Here is a 19,919-nt window from a genome sequence, read left to right on the forward strand (position 1 = left end):
CGGGCTCGGGCTCCGCGGGAGACGCCGGCGGCTGCGCGGCTGGTTCCACGGCGACTGGCAGCCGCGCTGACAGGAACAAGCTCACCGCGGGCACTGCCCGCCACAGGCGAGCGCCCCCCGGGAGGCTGCTCTGTGCGGGGAGGGGCTGTCGTTACCCCACAGCGATGAGTTTACGTGGGCTCCTAGCTGGGCGCGGCTCCCCGACCGGCCGAGGGCCGGGGCTGAGTCACTCGGAACGGTCGGAAGGGGGCGGCCGAGGAGGCTGTGGGTCCGAGAGGCGCGCGGGGCGGAGGTGAGGCGAGGCCAGAATTCACCGTCCACCTCCCGAGCATCTGGGAAAGGACGACTAGGGACCGGAGCGGCGGGGGGGGGCAGCCTCAAGGAAAGTGAAACTCCTTCCCGCCGGGAGGTGAGGGAGCCGAGCGCACTCGCTCTGCAGCCCGCCCGGCGCAGCACTCGTGACTCCCGCAGCCCAGCCCAGCCCAGCCCAGGGCACGGCGCAAGTAGCAAGCACCTAAGTCTCCTGTTCCACACCCTCACTTGGTGAGGGGAGCCAGTCACTGGAAATAAAATAAGTTAGTTGCCCATGCCTCTTAGTAAGAAATTTAAAGGAAAAAAAAAAGCACAGGACGTTCCCATACCGGGAGTCGAACCCGGGCCGCCTGGGTGAAAACCAGGAATCCTAACCGCTAGACCATATGGGAGGTGCTGGTGAAGACGCCGCAGTGACTCACCTGACGAGCGCCCGCGCCCGCGTCGCCTCCTCTCCACCTCTCGCCGCTGCGGTTCCCGCCGCTCCTGCGCCACTCACGCCGCTCCCTCCGCTGCCCACGCGCTCCCGAGCGAGGGAACCAGCCCGGTCCCGGCGCGCGGGCGTCGCGGAGGGGGACGCTGCCGCACAGCCGCCTCAGGAAAGTTCTGAGGCAAACCCCGCAACTCGCGGCCCCGAAACCAGCGGTTTCACCTTTCCCTTTTTTTTTTTCTTTTTTTTTTTAACTCCGCCAACGGCCCCCAGCCTACAGGTCCGGGTTGCTCCGCTGGTCAAAGTGCGTGCGGAGTACTTGGCAAAGTTGAGGGCGGCGACGTCTCGGGGAACAGCTGTTTGCGTTCGGGGCGGAGGCGGCGCGCGAGCTCCCCGGCCACGAGCCAGCGAGCCTAGGAGAGGGTGGAGGTTCTGGGTCCCCGGGGAAGAGAACGGGGGGAATGACGCGGAGACTGGAGGCTCCGGGTTAGCGCCCTTCAGCGTAGGTCCCGTCACGCCTCGCCCCTTCTCGGTGACCTCACCCCCTTTATACCCACCCCACCTCCCAGGAGCCGGAGGCCCGCCCCTGGGGGGGGAGGGGACGTGGAGGCGATTCGGAACGCGGATTGCGTCCTCCGGGCACCCGTAGTTGGGAACCGTGGAACCCTGGTCCCGGGCGGTGTCGCGGCTCGGAGGCTCGGGTGGTCCTCGTGCCGGCTGGGCTGCCGCTCGCCCCGGGAGGGGAACGCGAGCTTGGGCCGGACCCGCGGGCGACGCGCGGAGCGGCTGGTCCAGTCATGTGAGTTGGGTCTCGGGCTCCAAACAAGGACGTGTTGTTCCCCTGGGCGGCCCTTTCCCCGCCCGGCTCCCCTCCGCCACCGTCCCCGTTCCCCCGCCCCTCGGTTAGAGGCGGGATGGACGCGCTCGCCGCTTGCTGGGGACCGGCCGGACCGGTTCTCGGGGCCGGATGGAAACCCTGCCCAGGGAGCGCCCCGGGGCACGGCGGACGGGCTCTCGGGCGGGAGGTGGGCGGCGAGCTCCAGCCCCCTGGCGGCGGGGGGGCGCCGCAGCCTCGGGTCTCGGGTGCTTGAGCCGCGCGGGGCGTGGTGACCCTGGGGTCGGGCTGTGGCCCCCCGAGTCCTCCGCCTACCGGAGCAGCCGGCCCGGTTAGAGCCATGATTGTTTTCCCCATGTCTTGCCAGCCGAGAGGTCCCTTGGGTTTCCCAACTCTCTCTCGCCCGGAGGCTCAAGAACAAATTGCGTTAGCTGATGGTCTCGGAGGAGCCGCACCTCCGCCAGAGGAGCCTTGCGCTATGTTTGTTCTTTTGGTGCAAGCAACTTGGCCTAAAGCATGCTTTGTGAGCGTCTTCAGACCTCCATTACAGCAGCCTCTCAAAATGCCAGGAGGGGAGGAAAGACAAGTCTTCTCTAAGGTGTTACTCATTTCTTCACACTGATGACGTTAACATATGGGGGGACGACTTTTTTTTTTAAGCTGTTTTGTCTAAGGGAGTTTTCAATCCGGTGCAGACTTTTCTACCTGAGTGGCAACACTTTCAGACAATAAAACAACGCGGTTGTATATAGCAAGGCCAGATGCAGTAGCAGAGGCGTATATTTCAAATCCTAAGATGTAAAGCATACAGAGTTTTACCTGTTTAACTTATAAATAAGCTTAGACTTATTTTTCCCTTTTTCAGGGCTGACTACTGGAAGTCACAACCAAAGAAATTCTGTGATTACTGCAAGTGCTGGATAGCGGACAATAGGCCTGTATGGCAGTTCCACTAATAGAGATTCTAATAATGTGTTTATGTGAAGTGTTCCCTTTTTTATCGAAACTTGGAGTTTGCAAAACATTTTCATATGCATTGCTCTAGAGCAGTGGTTCTCAACCTTCCTAATGCCGCGACCCTTTAATACAGTTCCTCATGTTGTGATGACCCCAACCATAAAATTATTTTCGTTGCTACTTCATAACTGTAATTTTGCTACTGTTATGAATCGTAATGTAAATATCTGATATGCAGGATGTATTTTCATTGTTGCAAATTGAACATAATTAAAGCATAGTGATTAATCACAAAAGCAATATGTAATTATATATGTGTTTTCCGATGGTCTTAGGCGACCCCTGTGAAAGGGTTGTTTGACCCCCCCAGCGGGGTCGCGACCCACAGGTTGAGAACCGCTGCTCTAGACGTTTCAGAACGTTGAAAATCTTTCTATCTTCTTTTTTTGTTGTTAATCCTCATCCGAGGATATTTTTCCTTTGATTTTTAGAGAGTGAAAGGGAGGGGGAGAGACAGAGAAACATCCATTGCCCTCCCCCACACACCCTGGGACTCTTCAGTCCTCAAGCCAGCACTCTATCCACTGAGCCATACTGGCTAGGGCTTCTGTTATCTTTTCATTCCTTGTGTGCCTTCTTCCTTTTCATTGGCCTAAATTTGCATATGTATGTACTAAGCCCAATTATTTCACTATGGCCCTTCAGTCAATTTAGGAAATGAACCTTGAGTGTGGGTAATCTCCTCCATGTCTATGAAACATCCAGTTGTGATGGTGTTGTTTGTAACACTGTCACATACCAAGTAAAAGTGGAAAGCCCTTAATATGTAAGAAGAAATATTGTAGTTTTTCTTGTTTTTTGCTCTAGAGATAATTAAATATACTTGATGCACAGCTTTATGTCTATGAATGCTTAAATTTGAAAAAGACATCATTACCTCTGTCATGGAATATGAAAGTGGCAACTCTGTTAAGCAAATTATATTACTGTGTCTCTTAGTCTAGTTTCAGCTTTTAAGACATGAAACAAAAAGCAGCAACATTGTCTTTTTTTTTTTTACACCTCTCATGCATGTCATAGGACTGTGTACATTAAGCATGTCAAACTCAAAGGCTAACATGGGCCAAGTAAGGTTTTAAGTTTATGTGGGCCACAAAAAAACAAAAGCTTCAATTTTCATAGAAATGTAGGTTTATTTCGATAGAGACATGCTGAATACAAAGGGCTGAAATAATGAGTAATCGTTAACATAAAATAATAGAACATTTTAATAAAAATTAATATTTTTTTCTAGAACATTAACTTACCATACACTGAATAACTGCACAAATTAATAAGCTTAACGCAAATAACTATTTTTCTTGTTTTCCAAAAGCGAAATATTTCCTGTTGCACACACCAAACAAGTCAGTCCAAGACTAATGATGTGGCAATCGGCTGCTAAAATATTCACTGCTAGTATTAGTGGAGAGAAATGATGAGCCTGCACATTAAGTGCATAAGGGAAATGAATGCAACACAATTATAGTGATCAGTCATTAGCAAACATCATAGTTACAAAATTTTTATTAAAATGTTTCTTACATAATATATTGACTGGGCCGTAAAAATATTCATTGTGGGCCGAGAGTTTGACATGCTTGATGTACATAGTACCCATAGGCTAGGGCCGTGGTCGGCAAACTGCGGCTCGCGAGCCACATGTGGCTCTTTGGCCCCTTGAGTGTGGCTCTTCCACAAAATGCCACATGCGGGCGCGCACGTACAATGCAATAGAAACTTCGTGGCCCATGCGCGGAAGTCGGTATTTTGTGGAAGAGCCATACTCAAGGGGCCAAAGAGTCACATGTGGCTCGCGAGCCACAGTTTGCCGAGCTGCAGTTTGCCAACCACTGGGCTAAGGTATTTTAAAAATATATTATATATTCAAATCCTTTGTACTTGATAGAGTTGGATGCACAAAAGAATAGTAGCCCTATCTGTAACAATGTTGTATTTGTTTAGTAGACATTTATTTACGACTAGAGGCCCAGTGCACAAAATTCGTGCATGGGCAGGGTCCCTAGCAGCTGCCGGCTGCGGCCTGGACCTCCCTTCCCCTTGCTGCCTATGACCGCCACCACCGCCAGCCGGGGCCTCTCTTCCCATGATTGGGCCGCCAGCCCTGCCCCCTAGTCGAATTCCCAGTTGAACTCCCGGTCGAGGGGACAGTTTGAATATTAGGCTTTTATTGGATAGGATTGTCTGTAAGAGACAGAAACATCGATGTGTCTACAAGGAGTTTGGGTTTTTCTTTTGGGTTTTGTTTTTGTTTTTTTTGGTCTTTTTTAATAGTTGCTAAAGTTCTTGACTATCTTGTTTGACTTAGGCCCGTGGTTGGCAAACTGTGGCTCTTTGGCCCCTTGAGTGTGGCTCTTCCTAAGTCTTAGGAATACCCTAATTAAGTTAATAACAATGTACCTACCTATATAGTTTAAGTTGAAAAAATTTGGCTCTCAAAAGAAATTTCAATCGTTGTACTGTTGATATTTGGCTCTGTTGACTAATGAGTTTGCCGACCACTGACTTAGGCCAACCTACACAACTCACTGATAGTGTCTTTCTTGGAGGTAAAGCAGTTCAATGAATTCCATGAGTTATGTAGAGTAAATAATTTCTCTAGGATAGTCTTTCTGCATCTCCTTGAATTGCTAATACACACCACTTTAACCTTTACTTAGAAACAAAATTAATTTATTTTTAATGGACCTGTAATAGTCTTTGTGGTGTATAATAAATTTTAGAAAAATTAATATATGAAAAAGGATGAACATTTGCCTTAAAAAGTCACATTTTTAAAGAGGAATTCACAGTACTTTAGAATAGCTCAGGTAATGCGTTGTGTAAGATTTGATTTACAAAACTTATTTTGCAAAGTTTAGCAGATAATTCTTATTGTGTACAACCATAGGGAGCATTTCTGGCTGTTTTAAATATGTGATAACATTCAATCACCCACCTCTGTCATTCATCCAAGTTACCATCATTCCTCATAGGTTACCCCTTTTCATTTTCTTGTCTAGCCTTCTATTGTTTCTATATGTATATAGGTTCTTAATCTAACATACATAAAAGGTTACATACTATATACACTGTATTGTACCACAGTTGTTTTGTTGTTGTTGCTTTTTTAATACATTTCTATTGATTTCAGAGAGGAAGAAAGAGGGAGAGAGAAATAGAAACATCATGATGAGACTCACCAATTGGCTGCCTCCTGCACTCCCCCTACTGGTGGTCGAGTTCCTAACCCAGGCATGAGCCCTTGATTGGAATTGAATTCAGGACCCTTCTATCTGCAAGCTGAAGCTCTATCCACTGAGCCAAACCAGCCAGGGCGTTTTGTTTTACTTTCTAATTGAACAGTATATCCTGAAGCACTCTCCAAATTAAGTTTTAGGGAGCTCTAATGTAGCAGTTTAATTTTGATAGATAGTTCCAAATTGTTCTTCATAGGAGTTTAACATTTTGTACCATTACCACATTATATAAAAATATTTGTTTACAATTAAGATAATTTTTTTTTAATATATTTTATTGATTTTTTACAGAGAGGAAGGGAGAGAGATAGAGAGTCAGAAACATCAATGAGAGAGAAACATCGATCAGCCACCTCCTGGACATCCCCCACTGGGGATGTGCCCACAACCCAGGTACATGCCCTTGACTGGAATCGAACCTGGGACCCTTCAGTCCGCAGGCCGACGCTCTATCCACTGAGCCAAACTGGTTTCGGCCATTTTTAATTTTTTGAGGAAACGCCATACTGTTTTCCACAGTGGCTGCACCAGTCTGCATTCCCAACAGCAGTGAAGAAGGGTTCCTTTTTCTCCGCATCCTCACCAGCACTTGTCCTTTGTTGATTTGTTGATGATAGCCATTCTGACAGGTGTGAGATGGTATATCGTTGTTTTGATTTGCATCTCTGGGATGATTAGTGACTTTGAGCATGTTTTCATATGTCTCTTGGCTTTCTGAATGTCCTTTTTCAAAAAGTGTCTATTTAGGTCCACTTTTTAATTGGATTATCTTCCTTTTGTTAAGTTGTATGAGTTCCCTGTAAATTTTGGAGATTAAACCCTTATCAGAGATAACATTGGCAAATATGTTCTCCCATGCAGTGGGCTTTCTTGTTGTTTTGATGGTTTCTTTTGCTGAACAGAAGCTTTTTATTTTGATGTAGTCCCATTTTTTTATTTTCTGTTTAGTTTCCATTGCCCTAGGAGCTATATCGGTAAAGATGTTGCTACGACAAATGTCTGCTATTTTGTTGCCTATGGCTTCTTCTAAGATTTTTATGGTTTCCCCTCCTACATTTAAGTCCTTTATCCATTTCGAGTTTATTTTTTGTGTATGGTGTAAGTTGGTGGTCTAGTTTCATTTTTTTGCAAGTATCTGTCCAGTTTTCCCAACACCATTTATTGAAGAGACTGTCTTGTCTCTATTGTATGCGCTTGCCTCCTTTGTCAAATATTAATTGAGCATACTGGCTTGTGTCGATCTCTGAGTTCTTTGTTCTGTTCCACTGGTCTATATGTCTGTTCTTGTGCCAGTACCAGGCAGTTTTGAGAACAGTGGCTTTGTAATACAGCTTGATTTTTTCCTCCATCTGGTTTATGCACTCTAGGACCCTTAATCTGAAGTCTTTTTCTGTCATGTTGCATGCCTCTGTATCACTTAGCTGCGTTTCTGGCAAGTCCTCCTTTTCTTTCCTTTGGGGGTTTCTTTGTCTATCCATGTTTGATCATACTGCCATATCTAGATGTTGAGTCATTCAGTGGCTGCTCCTTGGGTGGCAGTGGCTCCTCGGGCTGCGGTTGCTCCTCAGGCGGTTGTGGTAGCAGCTGCTCCTCAGTTGGTAGCAGCTCCTCTATTGGGTGCTGTTCACAGTTGTGGTGGCTCCTCTCTATAATTAAGATAAATTTTTTAATGTCTACTTTTCTCCCAATATGGAAATATGGAGGAATATGGCTCTAAGGATCATTGGTTATTGTCTCTTATCTAATGTGGCAAGTAGAGCAGTGTAAATTCTAGAGACTTACTGGTTTTGACACTAGGTTGAGAGGTGTTTCTTGAATTAAGATTTTTTTTCCCACTCTTTTGGCTTCATGTCTTGTTTGAGTCCTCATTACAATCATAGTCACTAGATTAGTCATCAAGTGTACCTTGTATTTTCCTCCATTAATATGGTAATCATGGTTATATTTTAAGCACCAAAGGAGATCTAGTCAGAAGGCATAATCTATAATAATAAAAGCGTAATATGCTACTTAGACCAGGCAGCCAAACGACCTTCCAGATGAAGCCGCAGGGGCTGAGGCAGAGGCAGTTAGGGGCAATCAGGCAGGCAGGCAGGAGAGCAGTTAGGGGCGATCAGACAGGCCGGAGAGTGCTTAGGGGCGATCAGGCAGGCAGGCAAGTGGTTATGGGTGATCAGGCAAGCAAGCAGGTGAGCGGTTAGGAGCCAACAGTTGCGGATTGTGAGAGGGATGCCCAAGGGGTCCCAGATTGCGAGAGGGTGCAGGCCAGGCTGAGGGAACCCCCTCCCTGCATGAATTTTGTGCACCAGGTCTCTAGTAATAAATAGTAGTTAAGTTTTATAGTATCATTTGGTAAAAAGGGCCAATTTGCATTCAAGTTATTTTGTATCTTTTCTACCAGTCATTTTAGTTTTAATTTTGTTATCCTCCATTCCCAAATTTACTGTTACTTTAATGTGAGCATTATGATGTTTATGTAGTATTCCTTTGTATTTTCTTTCTTTTTTTTTTCATTTTCAAGAGTGTTGAATTTCATGAAAGAGGAAAGAATCATAAAGAAAATGTTGCAAAGAGGATCAGTGAGGTAATTTACTTTGTTTTTGTTTTGTTTTTTTGTCAGTTTTTCTATGTAAATATCAGTCTTTTATTTAGCTTTCACTTTTAAATGTGTCTTACAAAGATTAAACAGAAAAGCCTGGATAAGGCAAAGGAAGAAGAAAAGGCATCAAAGGAGTTTGCTGCAATGGAGGAAGCTGCCCTGAAAGCATACCAAGAGGATTTGAAAAGGCTTGGCTTAGAGTCAGGTAAAAAAAATAGCATGTTTTAAAAGTAACACCAGAGGTCATGCTAAGTTAGCTTTTATTATTTCCATAAAGAGGTTATACCCTCAGAGTATATACTATTAGTGTTTTTCCTATGCATCATAGCCCTGTTTAGATTATGGAAGTTTGCTTATACACTTTTGTGTTGCTTTTAAAGCTTCAGATTTTAACACCCCTCATTCACAACAGCCATACTACCTGGGTGGTTACCTAGTCCTAGTTATCCTAGGTCAGTGGTTCATTTCAGAGACATTTGAGTTTTCTAGGTATTCTAATTATTTGGCTAAAAGAATTATTTATTAAAAAATAGGTATTGCATAACTACAGTTTACTTTATCCATATGGTAAAAACTGAATTGTGTTTATTTATATGGTTGAATTACAGTGAATTAGAGGCCCGGTGCACAAAATTCGTGCACGGGGGGGGGGGGTTGGTCCCTCGCCCAGCCTGTACCCTCTCCAGTCTGGGACCCCTCGGGGGATGTCTGACTGCCGATCCCTGTGGGATCGGGCCTAAACCGGCAGTCAGACATCCCTCTCACAATCCGAGACTGCTGGCTCCTAACCACTCGCCTGCCTGATTGCCCCTAACCGGTTCTGCCTGCCAGCCTGATCACCCCCTAACCCAGTGGTTCTCAACCTTCCGGCCCTTTAAATACAGTTCCTCGTGTTGTGACCCAACCATAAAATTACTTTCGTTGCTACTTCATAACTGTAATGTTGCTACTGTTATGAATCGTAATGTAAATATCTGATATGCAGGATGGTCTTAGGCGACCCCTGTGAAAGGGTTGTTTGACCGCCAAAGGGGTCACGACCCACAGGTTGAGAACCGCTGCTAACCACTCCTCTACTGGCCTGATTAACACCTAACTGCTCTCCTGCCAGCTCAATCGCCCCCACCTGCCCTCCCCTGCCGGCATGGTCACCCCCAACTGCCCTCCCCTGCCAGCCTGATCTTGCTCCCAACTGCCCTCCTCTGCTGGCCAATTTGGTTCTGATTGGTCGGTTTTTGTGCCAGTCAGCGTCAAAAGCTCTGCCTCCTAGACTGCCATTGGCTCCTCACACTTCACCCCGATTTGGTTCTGATTGGTCAGTTTCTATGCCAGTCAGCGTCTCTGGGCCTATCAACAGGGCCTGATCAACAGCCTGGAGAGAAATGGAGGCATGGCTGCTGGAGAGAAAGAGAGAGGCAAATGCTGATCAACAGCTGCCACAGAGGCTATGGATCAGACCTTGCTTCTCAGGCCTCTCTCCAGGCATGATTCACAGCCCCCTCAGCGGTCAGTCCTGGGTCACCGCGCCTGCAGCCACAGCAGTCAGTGCTGGGTCGCCATGGCATCCCAGCGCTGACTGTAAGACTGACTTCCGGTTGGTCGAGCCTCCGGTTGTGACGGACTCAGGGTTTTTGTATATTAGCATTAATGGGTTATTGCTAGAAAGTGGATTACTTTTTTCTTTTTACTTTTTCATTGAGTATATTTGACAAACATTGTATAAATTTAAGGTGTACAATGTGTTACTGTGATACTAATCCCATATAATAGCAGGCTAATTTGCAAATTGTCCCCTCGGGAGTTCAACCGACCGGGAGTTCGACCACTCATTATGATGTGCGCTGACCACCAGGGGGCAGCGCCGAACGAAGGCCCCAGCTGGCAGCCAGAGGAAGGAAGACACCGGCTGGCAGTTGGGGAAAGGAAGGAAGGCCCTGATCAGCCATGATGGCCAGCCAGGCCTAGAGACCCTACCCGTGCACAAATTTTGTGCACCGGGCCTCTAGTACAGTGATGGCGAACCTATGACACACGTGTCAGAGGTGACACACGAACTCATTTTTTTTGGTTGATTTTTCTTTGTTAAATGGCATTTAAATATATAAAATAAATATCAAAAATATAAGTCTTTGTTTTACTATGGTTGCAAATATCAAAAAAATTTGTATATGTGACACGGCACCAGAGTTAAGTTAGGGTTTTTCAAAATGCTGACACACTGAGCTCAAAAGGTTTGCCATCACTGCTCTAGTATATCATAGTCCCACTAGAGGCCCGGTGCACGAATTCATGCACAGTGGGGTCCAGCTGGCCTCACTCCCAATCGGGGTTGCGGGGGCCGATCGAGGCCAGGGGGTGGGGGAGGGGGTCAGGGGGAGGGGACACGGGAAGTTGGCTGGCCAGCCCCGCCCCTGATAGGGGGGCTGGGCATGGGAGGGGCCACAGGCACTTGGCAGGGCCTCATCGGGGGAATGGGCCGCAGTCTGTTGGCCAGCCAACCCCAATCCCTGGTCAAACTCCCAGTCGAGGGGACAATTTGCATATAAGCCTTTTATTGTATAGAGTGCCATTGTAGTGATATTTATCGCATTACTTAATTGTAGTACAATATTTTTATCTATATTCATTACTCTCTGCCGGCAGTTTTCAACTGTTTTTATCTCACGGCACACATAAACTAATTACTAAAATACTGCAGCACACCAAAAATATATTCTATTATTTTGTCAACCTGACAAAAACCATAGGTATAACTTTGATTCATTTACACCAGACAGTTACTGTGTTGGCTGTTGTCATTTTTTATTTGGCACTCTAAGGGCAAAGAGGTCAGGTTTTGCATGTTTTAAAAATTCTTTGGGCACACAGGTTGAAAATCACTGCTCTGTGCATTGCAGCCGTCACCAGCCGGTGGTCCACTGACCACTGGTGGTCTGTGAAGTCAGAAAGGTTGGTGACCTCTGCATTAGAGCTCTGTGGATTATTTACTACTCATTGCAAGTTTGTATCCTTAAACAGCAGCAGTCTTACTCTCCCAACCCCCCATTTCCTGGTAACCACCATTTTACTCTCTGTTTTTTATAAGTTTGACTATTTATTTATTCTGTTGTTTATTTATTCTGCTGCTGTAACCAGAGAACCACACCAACAAGGGCTAAATTTGACTTTTTTAAGATTCCACAAAGGAGATAGACAGAACTTGTCTTTCTCTTTCTGACTTATCTTACTTAACACAGTCTGCTGAGGGTCCATTCATGTTGTCACAAATTGCAGGATATCCTCTTTTTCCATGCTTGAATACTATTCCATACTACATGTTTTTTAATTCATTCATCTGTGGATGGGCATTTAGGTTTCCACATTTTGGTTATTGTGAATAATACTGCAATAAACGCAGGAGTGCATATATCTCTTGGAGATCCTGTTTTTATTTTTAATTTTTTTGAAGAACTTCCATATTGTTTTCCATAGTGATTAGACCAATTTTCACACCAAGAGTGTATAAGGGTTTCCTTTGCATCACATCTTTGCCAGCAACAAAGTAAATAATTTGAGTGTTTGAAGATACTCAGTTCCAGATAAAAAGCATTTATCTAGCCCGGCCAGCGTGGCTCGGGTTGAGCATCGACCTATGGACCAGGAAATCACAGTTTGATTCCGGTCGGCGCAGATGCCTAGGTTGGGGGCTCTGTGCCCAGTAGGGGGCATATAGGAAGCAGCTGATCAATGATTTTCTGTCATTGATGTTTCTGTCTCCCTCTCCCTTCCTCTCTAAAATCAATAAAAAAATATAAAAAGATTTTTTTAAAACATTCATCTATCTTGTTATTAAATTTAGGCTTTAAGTGGGGAACTTTTTTTCCATGACATATCCATTGTCCTTAAACCAGGCATATTGCAAGTCACAGTTGTTGATCTTACATAATGGTGTGGTCATTGGCATGGATTGGTATTTTTACCCTAATAAAAACTGCTTTCAGTTAAGTTTTTAAACAGAATAGCAGTTAATTGACATTGCCCTCATCAAATAAAAACAGTTATAACCAGACTTTAAAAATATTATCCTGGATATTGCTAGTTAAAATGGGGAAAGCATTATTTTACAAAGATAAAGCTACATGTTTATAAGATGTATAAGGTGTTTATAAGGGAGAAAAGATGTTGGCATCAGGAAGGCCGGGGAGGGCTTGGGGCGGGGGGGGGGGGGGGGCGGTAAGAGATCAACCGAAGGACTTGTATGCATGCATATAAGCATAACCATTGGACACGAGTCCCTGTGGGGTAGGGGAGGCTGGGGGAAGGTCAAGGGGGAAAAAAAAAAGAGACATATGAACTACTCTTTGTAATATTTTAAGCAATAAAACAAAATTTAAAAAAGAAGATGTTGGCATTCCTGCAGAATTAAAGAGTAGTAGTCATCTCATCAAATATATGCCTTGGGAGAATTCATAATTTTTGTAGCATTTTCCTGAATGAGATATATATTCCTTTATTAAAAGTACAACAATTCAGTATAAAGAATTTTTAAAATAAAGTTATACATTTTATGTTATGGTCTACTTGGAGATTGTTTTATTTTTTCTTACACTATGTCAAGTACATCTTTTCTTTTGAATAACTAAGGATATACAGAGTGGTTAGGAGCACAGGTTTCAAGTCAAACAGAATTATCTCTTGTTAGCTATACAACCTTCAGTTTTTATTAAAATTTAAGTAATAAGCCCTAACCGGTTTGGCTCAGTGGATAGAGCATCGGCCTGCGGACTGAAGGGTCCCAGGTTCGATTCCAGTCAAGGGCATGTACCTTGGTTGCAGGCACTTCCCCAGTAGTGGGTGTGCAGGAGGCAGCTCATCGATGTTTCTCACTCTCTATGCCTCTCTCTTCTCTGTAAAAAATCAATAAAATATATTTAAAAAATTAAAATAAAATAATAAAATAAAATTAAGTAATAAAGTAATATAATAGTATAAATTGCTTATTAAAAGCGTGACACTTGTAACAGTGTTTAATAAAGGGTATAAAATGCCACCATTTATTTCATTTCTTTCCGGTTGACATTTAGGTTGCTTAGAGTTTTTCATTGTTAGAATGCTTCAGTGAGCTTCCTTATGTGTGAGTGTTTTTGCATTTATCCTTCTAAGTTTACTTTCTAGAAGTAAGATTGCCAAAACCAAGCCTGAATATATTTTGTAGATTGATAGTTAATACTCCAGCAATGTCTCCAAGATTAATACTTTTGCTAGAAATAAAGTTAATTTATTAATTGATGTTGGGAATGACTGGCTAATCTTTAGAAAAAAGTAAAACCATAAAAACTGCCTGTTTTTTCATATCCATAGATTAGACAGACCAACACTGGATTCAGTCATTCTTTTCAGTACTTATTGATCTAATACCAAAAAAATTAATTTCTTTGAATATTAGTGAAGGTAAATGTTAATTTTCTGAATTACCTCTATACTTTTTGCCCATTTTTCTGTTGCAGTATTGGATTTGTAAGGGATTTTTGTTAGGAACATTAATCCTCTGTCATATTTGTTATAAATATTTGTCATTTGTTTTTCCTGTATATATGTTTGTTTTTGTTTTTTGCCATATGCAATAATTCTAATTTGTATGTAGTTAAATTTAACATTATTTTACTTTGTGAGGTTTTTTTAAATATATTTTTATTGCTTTCAGAGAGGAAGGGAGAGGGAGAGAGAGAAAGAAACATCAGTGATGAGAGAGAATCATTGATTGGCTGCCTCCTGAATGCCCCCTGTTGGGGATCGAGCCCACAACACGGGCATGTGCCCTTGACTGGAATCAAACCTGGGACCCTTCAGTCCGCAGGCTACGCTCTATACACTGAGCCAAACCAGCTAGGGCAGGGATTTTTGTTTTTGTTTTTGTTTTTAATATCTTTCATCTGAAATTTATATTGATATAAAAACATGAGAGATACTGAGGAGAGGTGAACAGCTTAACTTTTTTCCAAATAACTAGCCAGTCAGTCTAACATCATTTATTAAATGATCTCTCTTCCCCTATAATAGGAAACACCAGGAATCTTGCAGTTGGATCTATTTCTGTACTGTTCTGTTTCAGTCATTTATTTCCCTATCCCTGGATCAGTTGTATACTGTCTTTTTTACCATAGTTATAGAATAAATTTTAATACCTGATAGTACTAGATTCCTCTTTCACTTCTATTTTGTAATTCCCCTGGATATTGGTGCATGTTTAGTTTTCCATATAAGCTTTATAATGATGTGTCAAGTTCCCAAAAGAATCTTAGCAGGTTTTTTATTTTAATAATATTATTTATGTTTTATCGGGTGCAGGGGTTGTATTGTCTACTTCACCCTTCTCTCATCTTTCCTCTAGAAATTTCAGAGCCAAGCATATCACCAAAAACCAGCACTGTCCCACCCATCTCTGCATCAAATCAGCAGAAAGAAAAGAAGAAAAAGAAAAAAGACCCTTCAAAGGGCAGATGGGTAGAAGGCATAACCTCTGAAGGTTACCATTACTATTATGATCTTATCACTGGAGGTAAGTCACGTGTTCATAGAGCTGCGGAGAATGATAACTGACAGTTTATTTTGTCTTTAGACATCTAGTTAATATTGGAATATTTAAACAATGAAATACTATAACTATACATTTTTGCCACTAAATAGTAAAAAAATTATGTGCCCTTTAAAAAGGTACCCTTCTCATAGTGACTCAGTGTCTTAGTTAGTTAAAGCCTTAATATTGGGTTCCTTACAAATTAAAGCTTTATATTTTTTCAATAGAACCTTCTAAAACAATGAGCTACATGTAAATAAAGCATTTCATGTGGAATAAAGGTATTTCAGATCCACTTCACAAATTGCAGGAGTTTTATTCTGTGGAGGAGATTTTCTATCCAAGAGCATACTGAGAACCAGAAACTGATTTCTTTTTTGTGTAGCTATCTTGATTGACTTAGTAAATTACCCCTCCCCATGAATGTTTTGGATATCAATTTCTAATAAAATGCACAATGGTATCCTACATAATAAAAGGGTAATATGCCAATAGACCGAATAGCAGAACAACCGAACAACCAATCAAACTTAATATGCTAATGATATGCTAAGGCTGTTCAACAGCTCACTGTGATGTGCACTGACCACCAGGGGGCAGACAGTCAACTGGTCAACCAGTTGCTATGACATGCACTGACCACCAGGGGGCAGATGCTCCAACCAGTAGGAGCATCTGGGGTCTGGCTGATCAGGACTGAGTGAGATGAGCCGGACACACCCTGGAGCCCTCCCATGGTCCCTCCCCGGCCCTATCTCGAAGGCCACTCCCCTTGGGAGGGTGCCAGACACAGGGCTCATGGGACTGATTGGGCGCAGGGCGCAAGCCCGAGGCAGGCACAGTGGGGCCAGGGTGAGTGGGAGCGGCAGGTAGGAGCCGTAGGCGGCGTTGGGATGCGGGTTTCTGCCCAATCCCTGCAGGCCACCCAGAGAGACCCCACCCATGCATGAATTCATGCACTGGGCCTCTAGTTTCTTAATAAAACTATCAAAAACATCTTTTTATTTTTTCTTTAAAATGAAATATATTTGGTATTTTTATTCCATGTAAATCTGGCATAAATAAATGAATTTGTTATACATTTACTCTTCAAAACCATAAAATTTAGTACCAGAAATAAACAATTAAGAGAGATACAAGGAAGAATTTTAAAGAGCTATAATGTAAGAAAGATGTGATTAAGATTATATGAGAGCCAGAATAGGAATTAATTGTGATTATGTGGATCTGAGAGATTACCACTGAAATTACTTATGAGCTGATCTACAAGTTAAAATGAGGATGTCAGGAATGATGTCATCATACCATTTGTATTCCTAGCACTTAACGCAGTGTGCCTGGCATTGTGCAGATACTCCATTGGTATTTTCTTTTAATATATTTTATTGAATTTTTTTTACAGAGAAGAAGGGAGAGGAATAGAGAGTTAGAAGCATCGATGAGAGATATCAATCAGCTGCCTCCTGCACGCCCCATATTGGGGATGTGCCCACAACCAAGGTACATGCCCTTGACCGGAATCGAACCTGTGACCCTTCAGTCCACAAGCCAACGCTATCTCCACTGAGCCAAACCAGTTAGGGCTCCATTGGTATTTTGATTGAAAAAGATTGCAGTAGCTTATTATGAGGCTACAGCAGGTATTCCACATAGATAGAACAATATCTATAATAATAAAAGCATAATATGCAAATTGACCAAACGACCGAACAGCGGAATGACCTTACGGACAAAGCTGGGGCTGCGAAGGCCTCCTCTTGCATGAATTTCGTGCATTGGGCCTCTAGTGACTCTATAAAGGTTTGAGCCCCAACCAGGTGGCTCAGTTGATTGGAGCATTGTCCCTTGCAACCAAACGTGATTGCAAGTTCAACTTCCATTCAGGGCACATACCTAAGTTTCCAGTCTGATCCCCGGTCAGGGGTGTACAGGAGGCAACCAATTGATGTTTCTTTCTCTCCCTTCTCTTTCTCCCTCCTTTAAAAATTCAATTAAAGAAACCTTTGGGTGAGGATTTTTAAAATAAAGAAGGCTTGAAAGTTTGGGAAATAGTTATCTGGTAGAGGTAAAGCATAAGGTTCTTTGAAGATAACATGGTAGAAGAGCCTGGAAAAATAGATTTGGGCCATATCATAGAGGACTCAGAAAATGATGGTTCCCTTTACTGGGATATGAAATATGGAAACATACTAAGTTTAAGTGGGGTGGTTAATTCATATTTGGATATGTTGAGGTTGAGGTATCTATAGAATACTCACGTGGCAATTTTCCTAACTCCCAACTCTAATTCATAATTAGAGTTGGGAGTTAGGAAGATAAATTGAGTCCGGGAGTGTAGATAATACATTAACTTTTAGGAGTATGTGAGACCACAAGAAAAAAAAAGAAAGGTAACATGGTGGGTAGTACATATATTAAAGGGATGGATAGAAGAAAGCCAGGGAAAAAAAAGTTAAGACTAGAAGGCAGGAAATGAGATCAGAAAATTAATCATGAAGAAAACCTTGGACTATAAGTAGTAGTAGTAGTATGATCTTTAGAACCATGATCAGTTTCAAACTACATAGAAATAGTAATAATGACTCAGTTTTCACTGAGCCGTAAGTGAAGTGCACGTTGTAGTTTAGCAGTGAATCATAGATTATTATATGCTAAGGATTATACGTCTTTCAAATTTATATAGAAACTATTATGTCTTTTCTCCCTTCTAGTGTCTATTGCTTGCTTCCTTTTTTCACCATCCTTCTTTATATACTCTTTCTCAGCATACTTGTTTTTAATTCCTGCATACTTCATCTTGTTCCTCTTTTGAGTCATTTGTTCTGTATCTCACTCTCCCCTCCAAAGATGTCAAAAGGCTATGTCATTCCTTCCAGATTTTTCAAGCCTGAATTTCATGAAGTTTTTAAGAGAAGCCCTACCTGGCTCTAATAATTCCTGTGGAAGTACCAGTAACTTGTAATGATTCTGTCCTTCCTTGGTCATGTAGCATTTACATGTATTGTTCTGCACAGTGCTACTGGATGCATGTTGGTTCTTTTTATTTTTCAATTATGTTTTTATCTCTAGACCTTAGTGTTTTGTACACATTGAATAGCTTATAAATTTTTGCCAAAGTGAATTTTTTGGAAACTTTTTTTAAAGCAAAAGGATTTTATAAATGCAATGTATTTTTGTTTTAAGCATCTCAATGGGAGAAACCTGAAGGATTTCAAGGAAACTTAAAAAAGGTAACTGAAGTACATTAATAGTGTCTTTGATTTATTCTTTAAAGTGATTGGCTTCTGGGGTTTTGGTAGCATTTTATTAAGCAAATTTACTTTCAAATAAGCCCCTCCTCCCCCAAACTCTTTGTTCCTTTTCTTCTATAATCCTTTCATTAGTAGGCTGGGTAGAGGTTAAAAGTGATGTCTATTCAAAAACTCCATACAGGGTAAATATTACTAGTTGCCGTTCACATGTCCCCTGTCCATCTGTGAAAAATTGTTCCTAGCTTTCAGAGGTGAATATAAACCAAGCTTTCTGGCCATGATCTGTACCACCACCGCTAACTCCCAGGTTTCGAGAGAAAAGCAAAGGGTGGCTAATTCTGCCTTAGTTATCTAATATATAAGTACATTGTTTTCTATCTATGCTGTTTTTTTCGTCTCATTAGACAGCAGGGAAGGCTGTTTGGGTTGAAGGTTTAAGTGAAGATGGTTACACCTATTATTATAATACAGAAACAGGAGGTAAGTATTACCTTTGATCATCTTAAGAATCTAAAATTATACCTGAAACTGCTTCTTAGCCTGCTAATGAATCATCTTAACTAGGGAATTTTAGTACATATAGTGATAAGCATATTTTCATAAAATGTATTATTTTTGTAATTTAGAAAAACACATTAATTCTCATGGAAAAACAAAAGGATTTCTATATATAATATACTGCACTATGCTATGTAATTCTCAATTGATACTGCATTCATAAATTTTAAAAATTGAGTCATTTTTACTTTCTCTACCATTACTGATTTTTATTATGATTATTTTAGAAATATAATCATTACCTTGGAAAGTACCTTAAAGATCAGTCAATTTGCCTTTTCCTTTTTAAAAAAACAAAACTGATGGTGTTTTTGCAGTGGCTGAGGTTGTCAAATTTTCACTTTTATCAGTTTAATAATGTTCCAGTTATATAAGTATTTATAAAATATGCCTAATTATTAACTAATTATTACATTTTTAAAATTAAAAATTTAATTTCATAAAACTGCCTTTCAAGTAATGGTACTTGATTTCTCTGCAGTTAATATCAAAATAGCTATAATATCAGTGTAACTTTGACAAGTTTGTGTTTTGTTTAATTCATACTAACCAAAGCCTTCTGCATAGCATTAAATCTTGTAGGAGGAAAAGAAAAGGTCTTTTAACCTTTAAATGGATACCTAGCCTGCCCAATGATAGCAATGGTTCTATCTCAGTTAAGTTGAGATACTGAATCTTTATAGAGATTAAGGAATATATAATGTAACTCTAGAGTAAGAGCTGAATTTAACACACAACTTCTTTCCTTACCAGGTATATGATTGTGGGCAAGTCGTTGAGCCTATAGGTCCTCTTAAGTAAAATAGAGACAATCACTTATTCTGTGGGGTCATGAGAGTCAGGTGTCTATAAAATTCCCAGAACAGTGTCTGGTATCTATTATATATCTACACAAATTATTTATTGTTTATTTCCTGAAGATTCTTTTGTTATTTATGTAAAATAGAGACCAAAAAAAAAGTAATTTTTAAAAAAATGTTTTTATTGATTTCAGAGAGAAAGGGAGGGGAGAAAGAGAGAGAAACATCGATCTGCTGCCTCCTGCATGCCCCACACTGGGAATGGAGCCCGCAACCCAGACATATGCCCTGACCGGGAATCGAACCGTGACCTCCTGGTTCA

The 19,919-nt window shown here is 42.1% G+C and overlaps 2 protein-coding genes and 1 non-coding gene across 7 annotated transcripts in view; 1 reads left to right on the forward strand and 2 right to left on the reverse strand.

Moving 5' to 3' along the window:
• Positions 1–1,251, reverse strand: part of ELF1 (E74 like ETS transcription factor 1) — a 143,409-nt gene extending 142,158 nt beyond the window's left edge. For both annotated transcript variants that reach the window (XM_036298544.1, XM_036298542.1), the window contains exon 1: positions 735–1,251. The gene's annotated coding sequence lies outside the window, so the exon portion shown is untranslated. The remainder of the gene's footprint in view (positions 1–734) is intronic.
• On the reverse strand, positions 633–704 carry TRNAE-UUC. Its single transcript has one exon. It is a non-coding gene; the product is annotated as a tRNA-Glu (tRNA).
• A 28-nt stretch (positions 1,252–1,279) lies between the features above and the next one.
• WBP4 (WW domain binding protein 4) overlaps positions 1,280–19,919 on the forward strand; it is a 34,519-nt gene continuing 15,879 nt past the window's right edge. The window contains exons 1-7 of one of the 4 annotated variants that reach the window (XM_036298553.1): positions 1,280–1,541; positions 2,443–2,515; positions 8,355–8,417; positions 8,514–8,637; positions 14,803–14,970; positions 18,172–18,218; positions 18,644–18,719. In XM_036298553.1, the coding sequence (XP_036154446.1) occupies positions 1,540–1,541; positions 2,443–2,515; positions 8,355–8,417; positions 8,514–8,637; positions 14,803–14,970; positions 18,172–18,218; positions 18,644–18,719 (553 nt within the window). In that variant the 5' untranslated portion in view covers positions 1,280–1,539. The remainder of the gene's footprint in view (positions 1,542–2,442; positions 2,516–8,354; positions 8,418–8,513; positions 8,638–14,802; positions 14,971–18,171; positions 18,219–18,643; positions 18,720–19,919) is intronic. The other 3 variants (XR_004965980.1, XM_036298552.1, XM_036298551.1) reach the window with 3 other exon arrangements.

Source organism: Myotis myotis, unplaced genomic scaffold, assembly GCF_014108235.1.
Source record: "Myotis myotis isolate mMyoMyo1 unplaced genomic scaffold, mMyoMyo1.p scaffold_m19_p_3, whole genome shotgun sequence".
NCBI classification, from domain to species: domain Eukaryota; kingdom Metazoa; phylum Chordata; class Mammalia; order Chiroptera; family Vespertilionidae; genus Myotis; species Myotis myotis.